This window comes from Myxine glutinosa, chromosome 10 (genome assembly GCF_964187855.1).
Source record: "Myxine glutinosa chromosome 10, kmMyxGlut1.1, whole genome shotgun sequence".
Lineage (NCBI taxonomy): Eukaryota > Metazoa > Chordata > Myxini > Myxiniformes > Myxinidae > Myxine > Myxine glutinosa.
Genome location: NC_136270.1, coordinates 46478584 through 46491865, shown reverse-complemented (window position 1 = coordinate 46491865; position 13282 = coordinate 46478584). Strand labels below are relative to the sequence as shown.

The window sequence follows — 13282 nt, the reverse complement described above, 5'->3', positions numbered from 1 at the left end:
CCACGTCAAAATCCAAGATGGCCACCGCCATGTATGTCTAAACCTTGTGAGATGAATATCTTGAAAAATAAGCGAAGTACCAACTTCTAATCTGGTGTGTCGGTGTATCTTGGCACAAGGAAGAACGCTGTTTAAAATCGGGTCGCCACATCAAAAGCCAAGATGGCCGCCGCCATGTATGTCTGATGCCATGTATGTCTGAATCTTGTAACCTGCATATCTTGAAAAATAAGCGAAGTACCAACTTCTAATCTGGTGTGTGGGTGTATCTAGGCATAAGGAAGAACGCTATTGAAAATTGGGTCGCCACGACAAAATCCAAGATGGCCACCGCCATGTATGTCTGAACCTTGTAAGCTGCATATCTTGAAAAATATGCAAAGTACCAACTTCTAATCTGGTGTTTGGGTGTATCTAGGCATAAGGAAGAACGCTATTGAAAATTGAGTCGCCACGTCAAAATCCAAGATGGCCACCGCCATGTATGTCTGAACCTTGTGAGATGAATATCTTGAAAAATAAGCGAAGTACCAACTTCTAATCTGCTGTGTGGGTGTATCTCGCCATATGGAAGAACGCTATTGAAAATTGGGTCGCCACGTCAAAATCCAAGATGGCCGCCTCCATGTTTGTCTGACCCTTGTGAGCGAAATATCATATCGTAGCATGTTTTCTGCGTGTTCCACTTTGTCAACTCACGTCACTTCCCCGACGGGGGACCTCGGCGTAACGCTTGTCATATGTTTTATGTGTCAGTTTTTTTTTGTGAATAATGTTAGGTCTTACACGAGCCTCGATCTTGTATACAAAAACAAACAAAAAAAAAAAGCAGCGAACTGAATTCAACCACCAACTCTTTTGGAGATCAACATAGGCCAAAAGGTCAACATAGGCCAAATTTCTAAAATTGACAATTTTCATCCGATTAACTTAATTTGAAGAAGATTTGCACATCAGGTCACATAATTCAACCACCAATTCATTATTTGTGAGGTCAAAAGGATGCTCTACTGAGTGACATTCTACTTTATTCTCTTTTACCAAGTGTCGCTCTGTGAGTGATTTTTCATTAGTTTGTTTGTCTGCCTGTCTGTGAACAAGATAGCTCAAAAAGTTGTGGACGGATTCGGACGAAATTTGGCAGAGATGTAGCGTATGTTACAAGGACGAAAAGATTCGATCTTGAAGATCCGGATTCGGATCCGGCTACTAGAATTTTTTATATGATTCTTCACCATTGGGAGATATGGCCAAAACGATACATTGCAGGATATCTCAAAAAGTTATGGAAGGATTTGGATGAAACTTGTCGGACAGGTTGTGTGTGTGACAAGGGCGAATCGATTCGATTTTGGTGGAGATCTGAATATGGATTCGGATACGAGAATTATTTAATTTTTAAATGATTCTTCACCATTGAGGGATTATTATTATTATTTTTTTGTATACTGAATCGAGGCTGAGGCTTATGACTAAACGAGGTGGATGAGTTTGTTTGGTGACAAGACCAAGCCGATTAGATTTTGGTTCTGATCCAAATCCAGATCCGACCTGTCATTGGGATGCAAAGCAAATTGTTGAGCCTTGCGGAGATATGCGCTGTCTCGAGTGCCGTTCTTGTTGGCACTTTTTTCTAATTGAGAAAGTATCGTTTGTTGTAAATTGTAGTAAACAACGTGTGAACAGTTTTAGTTATTCGGTTGTTTCAAAGTAAAACCCAGATAAACATTTTGGACCCAGTGTCCCATTTTGTACTACTCGTATAATCTAGCTTTTACCATCAAACAACTCATTTTCAAGTCTCTATACTTACCAGTGTCAAATATTGTGTTACCTCTAAATAACTATCAAGCCCATGGCCCACAGGCCCACTCTTTGTTGCATTTTGAAGCTCAATTTTAAAAAAATCTTGCAAACATGGATATTGGCAAAACTGCAAAATTGACGTGTGGCGGAAATATCGCCACCTTTGGTTGTAGCCGGTATTACAAAAAAAATCTTCCTTCATCTTATGATATGGAGTATGATATATTTTTTTTTTTTTTTTTTTTTTTTTGTATACTGAATCGAGGCTCGTGGAAGAGCTAACATTTATTTCACAAACAAATCAACCAGACAAACAAAATATAGAAAAAGAGGGAGCGGAAGACAAGATGGGGAGAGAAGGGGAAGCACACAACCACAACATTTGAGAGCAGGGAGAAGTGTGGGAGGGAGAGGGCTTGGGGGCAGGAGGCGTGGGAAGGGGGGGGGGAGGGGGGCATCAAGAAAATTATTTCAAAATGACAAAAATTATAAAGTGCATTTTTAAGACTTTGCCGCAAGACATTGCCCACCGAATATGGCCCAAGAAGCGTACTCCGGCCCAAAGGCCAGGTGTGCCCGCTAGTTCGAAGAATTTGGAATGAACGAGGTACAGTAAGGGTGTATTTGAAGGCACTTGCCAGAAGCCAATCACAGTGCACGTAGCCTTGCACCGCCAATCAGCAGCGTCTCGCGACTTGTCGCCAAGCTTGCTTTGTCTGGACATTACTCGATGTGAACAAATGAAAATGTTTTTTGTTTTGTCCAAATTCAATTTTTCTTGACGCTGCGCTGCCCGCGTCCTTGGTGATTAATATGGTACCATTTTCAACTTTGTGTGACCTGTGGTTTGGGAGGAGATGCAAACCTGACACACAAACATTGGATGTCGTCATATCAAATTGAAGGGTGATGTATAGTCTGTGTGGAAAACCCCTCCCTCACCATTTACCCCTCCCCCAATCCTTGGCTGCTCACCTCTCAAATGGGGGGCACTGAAATTTGCTGTGAAGAGCAGTTTCCAGCCCAGGAGGTTCCAACTACAGAAAGCGCTCTCAGCGTCACCCGCCACATCAGCGTCACTGGCAAGGATACTGTGGGAACCAAGATGGAGTCATGCCGCAGACCAGGAGGAAGGAATGTGGAATTTATGGTATTGGCCAAAAGGTTTAATCTTGTGAAAGATACCGCGGGATCTCTGACATCCACGTTGCAGATAGGACAGCAAGTTTCGGTGAGCAGCCTGCAAGGGAATGCCCTGCTGGGCCGCAAAAGCACCGAGATCGCCATTTTATAGTATTTTGTCAAGACTGCCACACCGTCATCATTTCACTACAACACATGCCTTTATCAATTTGCGTGGAGGTTTGCTATTCTGAGATGGAAGATGATATGGGAAAGCTAGCAGCAGCCCCTTACATGGTCGTGCTGGTCTAGTGCCCAGCCTTTTCCCATCGGCCTTTGCGTTTTGTCCTTTACTCATTTCTCACAAAACCCTCCAGGAGCCAGCACAATGAAATTTGTAATAATCTCAAGCACGACATTCCATTCAAGGCATTTCCTTCCAAGTCGATCTGCCAGCGAAAACCTTCCAAATTCATACCTCTGGAGCCTCCCTGCACTGGCCCGATACAAAGAAAGATGCATGCAGATGCGTCGTGGCACATTAGAGATGCATGATGTCACCCATCACGGACACCTTTGCTTAACCACCTGTACAGCCATCTCAAGGTGTTGATTCTTGTTTGCTCGGTTATTAAGTGGAAGCCGTTTGAATGTTCTCATTTGGTGCATGTGGCTGAGCTCGTTGGTCCTCCAAGCTCCGAGAGATTCTAATCCAATTAAAAATTACCATTCTGGAGCTGGACCAGGAAGCAAGTCTTGCATCTTGAAGCAAGTCTTTCTGTGTGCGTGATATTAAACCAGCTCTACGTATGCAAGATCGTTAGCATTTCAGTAAGACACTCTGCCAATAAATACCTCCTTGTAAAGTGCTTTCAGGACTGTGGCATCACAGGTGACATTGTTTGAGAGTCGAGAGGGGCCAATTGCTTGCCTTCTTATTCACTGATTAACCTGGTGCTATAAAGGCCCGTCCCGGCAAGTACCAGCCCTCGGCCAGCTCATGTGTTCCATCGAGGTTCAGGAACTTGAGTGTGCAAAGGTGTTCAGGTGCAGATGCCACAGCAGCAAGCAAAAGCTTGAAAAAGTACACCGTCATGGACTCACTGTTTTGTGTAGACATTGTTGAGATGCCGAAGTTGGTCATCCAGTTGGATATTTGTCTTGGCTTTGCAAATTTCGACCATCTAAGCGGAGATGCCAAATCGATACTTTGCATGTTCAGGTCCGACGACCAAACATCAAAGACCTCACCTTCTGTCTGCATATGTCCTCACCCCTTCCTCAATCCCTCCGCATGTCGTGCCCACAACTGTTTGATTCTTTCGCTCATTCACAAGCCTTGATGTACGCAGACAAATAAATAAGTAAACAAGAAGACGTCATGCAGAGCACGATACTTGCAAAATCCACCCCCCTTCCATCCCCCGTAAAAAAAAGGTTGCAATTGATCCAGCAAATTGTCCATTTCATCAAGATCAAAATCGACGATCGTGATCAAAGCTCGGGTCAATAGGATGAAAAGTGACGATTTTTGGATGAAAATTGATGATTTTATAAGTTTGACCTTGAGTTGACCTTTCACCTTTTGACCTCAAATATAGTTGGTTTCCCTATTTAGTGACTCGATATGCAAATGCTGTTCTAATCTCAAGTCAATCAGATGAAAATTGATGTTTTTCAGTTGAAAATTCATAATTTTGGAAGTTTGACTGAGTTGACCTTTGACCTTTTAACCTCAAATATAGTTTGTTTCCCTATTTAGTGACTTGATATGCAAATGCTGTTCTATCAACAAGTCAATTGGATGAAAATTGACGGTTTTTCAGATGAAAATTGATAATTTTGGAAGTTTGACCTTGAGTTGACCTTTTGACCTCAAATATAGTTGGTTTCCCTATTTAGTGACTCGATATGCAAATGCTGTTCTACTCTCAAGTCAATCGGATGAAAATTGATGTTTTTCAGTTGAAAATTGATGATTTTGGAAGTTTGACCCTGTTGACCTTTGACCTTTTGACCTCAAAAATAGTTGGTTTCCCAATTCAGTGAAGCAATATGCAAATTCTGTTCAATTAACAAGTCAATTGGATGAAAATTGACGATTTATCAGATGAAAATTGATGATTTTGGAAGTTTGACCTTGAGTTGACCTTTGAACTTTTGACCTCAAAACAGTTGGTTTCCCAATTTAGTGAGGAAATATGCACATGCTGTTCAATTTGCAAGTGAATTGGATGAAAATTGACGATTTGTCAGATGAAAATTGATGATTTTTGAAGTTTGACCTTGAGTTGACCTTTGAACTTTTTACCTCAAAACAGTTGGTTTCCCAATTTAGTGAGGAAATATGCACATGCTGTTCAATTTGCAAGTGAATTGGATGAAAATTGACGATTTGTCAGATGAAAATTGATGATTTTTGAAGTTTGACCTTGAGTTGACCTTTGACCTTTTGACCTCAAAAACAGTTTGTTTCCCAATTTAGTGAGGAAATATGCACATGCTGTTCAATTTGCAAGTCAATTGGATGAAAATTCACGATTTGTCAGATGAAAATTGATGATTTTGGACGTTTGATCTTGAGTTGAACTTTAACCTTTTGACCTCAAAAATAGTTGGTTTCCCTGTTTAGTGAATCGATATGCAAATGATGTTCTATTTTCAAGTCAATCGGATGAAAATTGACGGTTTTTCAGTTGAAAATTGATAATTTTGGAAGTTTGACCTTGAGTTTACCTTTGACCTCAAAAATAGTTGGTTTCCCTATTTGGTGACTCAATATACGAATGCTGTTCAATTTTCAAGTGAATCGGATTAAAAATGGCGATTTTAGAAAGTTGACCTCCAGATAACCTTTGACCTCAAAATTAATAGGCTTCTCAATTGTGACGACCTCGACAACTTGGTGAAGTTTCGTGATGATCGGTTTAGAATTGTGACATGTAGGCCAGTGACAAACAAACATACAAACAGACAAACAAACATATAAACAGACAAACAAACATACAAACAGACAAACAAACAGACAAACAAACCTACAAACATACAAACAGACAAACAAACAGACAAACATACAAACAGAATACAAACAGACAAACAGACAAACAAACATACAAACAAACAAACATACAAACAGAATACAAACAGACAAACAGACAAACAAACATACAAACAGACAAACAAACATACAAACAGAATACAAACAGACAAACAAACATACAAACAAACAAACAAACATACAAACAGAATAAAAACAGACAAACAAACATACAAACAAACATACAAACAGACAAACAAACAGACAAACAGACAAACAAACAAACAAACAGAATACAAACAGACAAACAAACAGACAAACAAATATACAAACAGACAAACAAACATACAAACAGACAAACAAACAGACAAACAGACAAACAAACAAACAAACAGAATACAAACAGACAAACAAACAGACAAACAAATATACAAACAGACAAACAAACATACAAACAGACAAACAAACATACAAACAGAATACAAACAGACAAACAAACATACAAACAGACAAACAAACATACAAACAGAATACAAACAGACAAACAAACATACAAACAGACAAACAAACATACAAACAGACAAAGAGACAAACAAACAGACAAAGAGACAAACAAACAGACAAAGAGACAAACAAACATACAAACAGACAAAGAGACAAACAAACAGACAAATAGACTAACAAACGCAAGCGACCAATATAATTGAAAAATCTTCGGTTTTGCAAGTAACAAGTAAACTTCAGCTGATGAAGACTTGACTGGTCATGATGGCTAAAGTTTTCCCGGAAGCTCCTATAATCTCGTTACACTGTTTGTCGCTGCAGAGTGTAGTAGGTACAGGTACACGCTAACCCGTTATCGCCTCATACCAGGACACATGACCAACCATTGATTTTACCCCATGAGGCACATCGGAGCTGCCGAGGCAGTTTCATTGCCTAAGGAGTGCAATCATGGACGGGTCGCCACTCCGACACAGGGTATTTGAATGGCTTATTACTCCCAGTAAGTTGGTACTCATTTTGGCGACCTCAGAAGGATACCAGGCTGAGGAGTCAACCCACCTGGTGTAATTTCAATGGCGTGACAGGGGCTCAAACTTAAGACCCTAAGATCTTAAGCCAGCCACCTTAACCGTTAAACCAACAGCAGACTTTATACCAGGACCTATACCCAAACCTAGTCTGTTGGTGGCAGCAAAACCTTGATCTTTTCTACCCCCGTTAATTCACCCCAGATCCACTTTTTTGAAATTCCGACTTCTTTCCTGGAAGTCCTAGCAGTGTCCGTGTTTTATACCTCTCTCACCCCCTTCCCATGCCTTCTCCCCCCAAGCCTTCTCCCTCCCACAGATCTCCCGATGTCCCTGCTCCCTGCTGTTGTTCTTGTGTGCTTCCCTCTCTCTCCCCATATTGTCTCTCGCTCCCTTTGTCATGTGTTTTATGTGTCAGTTTGTCTTTTTGCGATCAATGTTATCTCTTGCACGAGCCTCGATCTTGCATACAAACAAAAACAAGAAAATAAACTAAAAATGAGAAACTTCTGCTTCAATCGGCCAATGATAGGGAGTCTTGTTTAGACATTGCCTCTGGGACTTGCTTTGTTCGGCCATTTCCCAGAAGCTCTACAGTCGAACGCCTTCTACGAAAAGTGACAACATGGAAACTAGCCACAGGTCACACAAGCAATCAAATCTAATGTTGATAAACATTATACTGAACCGATAAGATATTGATGATAAAAGCAGGAGGGACTGTTTTGCGACAGCTAATGTCTCCTAGCAATGTGGTGGCAATGGTCTCTGGTCAAATTTTCTGTTTATTTTGGGGAATGGGCAGCACCCTATCTTCTGTATTGAAAAGCTCCCCTGCTATCACCTTTGAGGAGCTACGTGGCACAGTCTATGAGAAAACGCAATCAAAACAGCTCAATCATAGATGCTTACCTATCAAAATGGCCATCTTGCTCTGTACATACAGTGGTAGTCTCAGAAAAATTGCCATGTCATTATTGGATTGTTGGTAAGAAAGGTAAAAATCCAGCTGGCTCATTCAATATCTCCAGGGAGGGGTAGTGTCATTGCCCCACCTGGTTAGGTCTCCTTCTGCCAGTCCACCGTTTACGCGTGACCCTTAAAGCCCCGAAGGAAACTTGCCATGGACATTGAAATGGTTCTTTTGAAAAGGCCAAAGCTGCTAAGAAACTCCCACCAAACTAGATATGTGTTAGAACTCCTACCCCTCTTGTGCCCCTTTATTGCCTCTCACAGATGGAGTTGGCACACACACCTTAAAATCCTACTCCTCCTGCTCCTACTTATTTAATGGCCCCAATTATTCCCACCTTTTGAGGAGTTGGCAGGGGAAAGGTTTTGGCACAGGTAGTCCACCTGCTTATGCTACCGGATGGTGGAGCTTTAAATGTCCGTCTGGTATGGCTATCCCAGACACGTCACACAGCTTTCATTTACACAGAGTCGAGGCTCATGGAGAAGGTAGACAACAGAACGGGTCAGGATGTAGCACACCTGCGAAACAGCAATCCGACAGTTTGTAGTCAGGTCCGATAGGTAAGTGCGCCACCTCTGCCCATCAGGTCACACTCACGCAACTTACCTTTGGCACCATGGATTTGCCATAGCAGGTTAGCCCTAAGATCTTCATCAAAAATTACTTGGATTGTATTATTGGAGAACATCAGGATGAGCGGCCCCCACCACGCACAACAATTAGTCTTGTTTTCATTCAACCATTTTTGGGACATTACCTGTTTGATGGTAAATTTTAAACCCGCTTATTCTCATTTTTGTCTTGGAAAGATGGAATTTCATCCAAATGAAGCGATGAAACAAAACCCAACAAATCCTATTTGACGTATAGCATTAGCAGCCATGCAATTGTGTCTTTTTTGTATTATATTATGAATTATTATCATGATTATTATGATTGTACTTCCCAGGCCCAACGTCTGCGGATCCAGAATAAACTCGTATTGCTGCCCGGGCTGGAAAACCCTCCCTGGAGGAAACCAATGCATCGTTCGTGAGTAACTTGCCATCGGAAACATTCCACATGTTGACTTCTGCTCATTTTCCCTTTTAGAAATGTCTCAACGAATTCCCGTGGTGTTTGCACAAGACATCATGGAGTTGGCAGGATACATGATATCATTAGCATAAGACACGTTAGTGCATAAACATTCCCATTCCCAGGATTTGTGTGTGTGTGTTCCAATGGTGTTACTACGCGATATGTCCATTAACACACTATATGGTGTTACTACACGATATGTCCATTAACACACTATATGGTGTTACTACGTGACATGTCCATTAACACACGATATGGTGTTACTACGTGGTATGTGTATTAACACACTATATGGTGTTACTATGCGATATGTCCATTAACACACTATATGGTGTTACTACGCAGTATATGTACGAACACACTTTATGGTGTTACCATGCAACATGTCCATTAACACACAATATGGTGTTCCTACACGGTATATGTATTAACACACTATATGGTGTTACTACGTGACATGCCCATTAACACACTATATGGTGTTACTACGTGATATGTCCATTAACATACAATATGGTGTTACTACGCGATATGTCCATAAACACACTATATGGTGCTACTATGCGATATGTCCATTAACACACAATATGGTGTTACTATGTGATATGTCCATTAACACACAATATGGTGTTACTATGTGATATGTCCATTAACACACAATATGGTGTTACTACGTGATATGTCCATTAACACACAATATGGTGTTACGATGCGATATGTCCATTAACACACAATATGGTGTTACTGCATGATATGTCCATTAACACACAATATGGTGTTACTACGCGATATGTTCAATAACACACAATGTGGTGTTACTACGCGATATGTCCATTAACACACTATATGGTGTTACTACGCGATATTTCCATTAACACACTATATGGTGTTACTACCCGATATGTCCATTAACACACAATATGGTGTTACTATGTGATATGTCCATTAACATACAATATGGTGTTACTATGCGATATGTCCATTAACACACAATATGGTATTACTATGCGATATGTCCATTAACACACAATATGGTGTTACTATGCGATATGTCCATTAACACACAATATGGTGTTACTATGCGATATGTCCATTAACACACAATAGGGTGTTACTACACGATATGTCCATTAACACACAATATGGTGTTACTACGCGATATGTCCATTAACACACAATATGGTGTTACAATGTGATATGTCCATTAACACACAATATGGTGTTACTACGCAATATGTCCATTAACACACTATATGGTGTTACTATGCAATATGTCCATTAACACACAATATGGTGTTACTATGCGATATGTCCATTAACACACAATATGGTGTTACTATGCGATATGGCCATTAACACACAATATGGTGTTACTATGTGATATGTCCATTAACACACAATATGGTGTTACTACACGATATGTCCATTAACACACAATATGGTGTTACTACACGATATGTCCATTAACACACAATATGGTGTTACTATGTGATATGTCCATTAACACACGATATGGTGTTACTACACGATATGTCCATTAACACACTATATGGTGTTCTTATGTGGTATATGTATTAACACACTATATGGTGTTACTACGTGGTATGTGTATTAACACACAACATGGTGTTCCTAGGTGGTATGTGTATTAACACACAACATGGTGTTCCTAGGTGGTATGTGTATTAATACACATTATGGTGTTCCTACGCAGTATGTGTATTAACACAATATGGTGTTCCTAAGCGGGACTTGTATTAACACACAATATGGTGTTCCTACGCAGTATGTGTATTAACACACAATATGGTTTTCCTACGCGGTACTTATATTAACACACACTATGGTGTTCCTACGTGGTACTTATCTTAACACACAATATGGTGTTCCTATGCAGTATGTGTATTAACACACACTATGGTGTTCCTATGCTGTATGTTTATTAACAGACATTATGGTGTTCCTACGCTGTATGTGTATTAACACACATTTTGGTGTTCCTACGCTGTATGTGTATTAACACACATTATGGTTTTCCTACGCGGTACTTATATTAACAAACACAATGGTGTTCCTCCGCGGTATGTGTATTAACACACAATATGGTGTTCCTACGCAGTATGTGTATTAACACACATTATGGTGTTCCTACGTGGTACTTATATTAACACACACTATGGTGTTCCTACGCTGTATGTGTATTAACACACATTATGGTGTTCCTACGCTGTATGTGTATTAACACACATTATGGTGTTCCTACGCTGTATGTGTATTAACACACATTATGGTGATCCTACGCGGTACTTATATTAACACACACAATGGTGTTCCTCCGCGGTATGTGTATTAACACATATTATGGTGATCCTACGCGGTACTTATATTAACACACACTATGGTGTTCCTACGCGGAATGTGTATTAACACACATTATGGTGTTCCTATGCTGTATGTGTATTAACACACACGATGGTGTTCCAACGCGGTATGTGCGAAACATTTATTTTCATACTAAACTTTCTGTACAAGCCATTTCTATCAATGGTTGTTTTACTTTTGCTTATTACCTGCGCCACCAAACGTGGATGGAGGTGATGTTTTCACCCCTGTCTGTCTGTCTGTCTGTTTCTCTGTCTGTCCGTTTGTGAACAAAATATCTCAAAAAGTTGTGGACGGATTTGGACGAAACTTGGCAGAGATATAGCGTATGTGGCGAGGACGAAATGATTCGATTTTCGTGAAGAACCGGATCCGGTTAGGAGAATTTTTAAGTGATTCTTCACTATTGGGGGATAGGGCCAAAAACGATAGATAGCAAGATATCTCAAAAAGTTGTGGACGGATGATTTTGATTAAATGTTATTCTGTATTGTTATTTTCTGGTCTACTCTAGGTTTCAAAACGTAAACTGTTCACCTGGCGGTGGTATGCGCTCTATTGAATGCCGTTCTACAGACTTGGCATTTAATATGGAATATTTTTTTGTGGGGGTGAACTTACTTTTCAAGATGACTTAGAACCAAAAGTTCATTGGAATTATGTTGAAATTCTAGATTTTGTTAATGTGACCTTTAAAAGAAACAAAAACCACATTTGACATTTCGAAGCAAATAAATTGATCCTTGAAAGTGATGTAAACTGATATCGAACTCAATTCATGGACAGTACTGTGTCAAACTTCTGTACGTTTTCCAGAAGTATCTCTTTATTTTGCACATTAGCCAAAAAAAATTTCAACAAAAACAAAAGCTAAATTACGACTGGGATTACGGACAGTAAAATTACAGTTCAGTACTTCGTGTAACCCCCACGAGCATTCAGGAGAGCACGTGCACGTCGAGGCATGCTGTTCACGAGATTTGCCAAGGTTTGGACAGGAATCGCTTGCCATGCAGTGACAATAGCCTGCTGCAATTCACGCACAGAGGTAGGCTGCTGGTCCAAGTTGTCGATTTGACACGTTAATTCTGCCCACAAGTTCTCTATCGGATTCATATCCGGGGACATGGCAGGCCACTCCATATGCTCTACACCATGGTCAGCAAGAAAGTGTTGGATCATGCGAGCATGCTGAGGCCGTGCATTGTCATCTTGGAAGACAAAGTTTCCTCGAAAGGCTGCACGAGCAAATGGAAGCAATGTTTGTTTCAGAATGACCCCGTACTTGAACTGGTTCAGGTTTCCATTCAGAACAACCAGGTCAGTTTTGCCCCCTGCATGAAACCCCACCACCTCCCGCTTGGACTCTTGGCACTATACAATCTTTGTTGTGGGCTTCATGCACTTGTCTGCGCACTCGGACGCGGCCAACTTGACGATAGACCAGAAATCTAGACTCGTCACTGAAGGTCACGTGATTCCAGTGTCCTGGCTGCCATTGACGGTGCTCTCCGGCCCACTGCAATCGGCGCTGGCTGTGTTGTCTGGTCAGGCGTGGCTTTCTCAGGGGACGCCTGGCACGATAGCCTGCTTGAACCAGTCGTTGGTTGACTAGCCTCCTGGATACAGGCACATTTGTCAGTTGCTGCCACTCAGCCCTAAGCCGATTAGCTGACGTGGTATGGCCATTGCAGACTAACCGGTGCAGCTGGCGATCATCTCTCCTTGTGGTTCTGCGTGGACGTCCTGGCCTCGGTATTGGAGTTGGGACACCCCTCTGAGCATTTCGTTTCAGGATCTTTGACACCTGACCTTGAGTGATGCCATACTGCCGAGCAATAGCAC

The 13282-nt window shown here is 41.0% G+C and overlaps 1 protein-coding gene across 1 annotated transcript in view; it reads left to right on the top strand.

Annotated features, from left to right (window-relative positions):
• LOC137434504 (fibrillin-2) overlaps positions 1–13282 on the top strand; it is a 360988-nt gene that overhangs the window by 14327 nt on the left and 333379 nt on the right. Inside the window, exon 2 of the mRNA XM_068127594.2 lies at positions 8925–9007. Coding sequence (XP_067983695.2) covers positions 8925–9007 — 83 coding nt within the window. The remainder of the gene's footprint in view (positions 1–8924; positions 9008–13282) is intronic.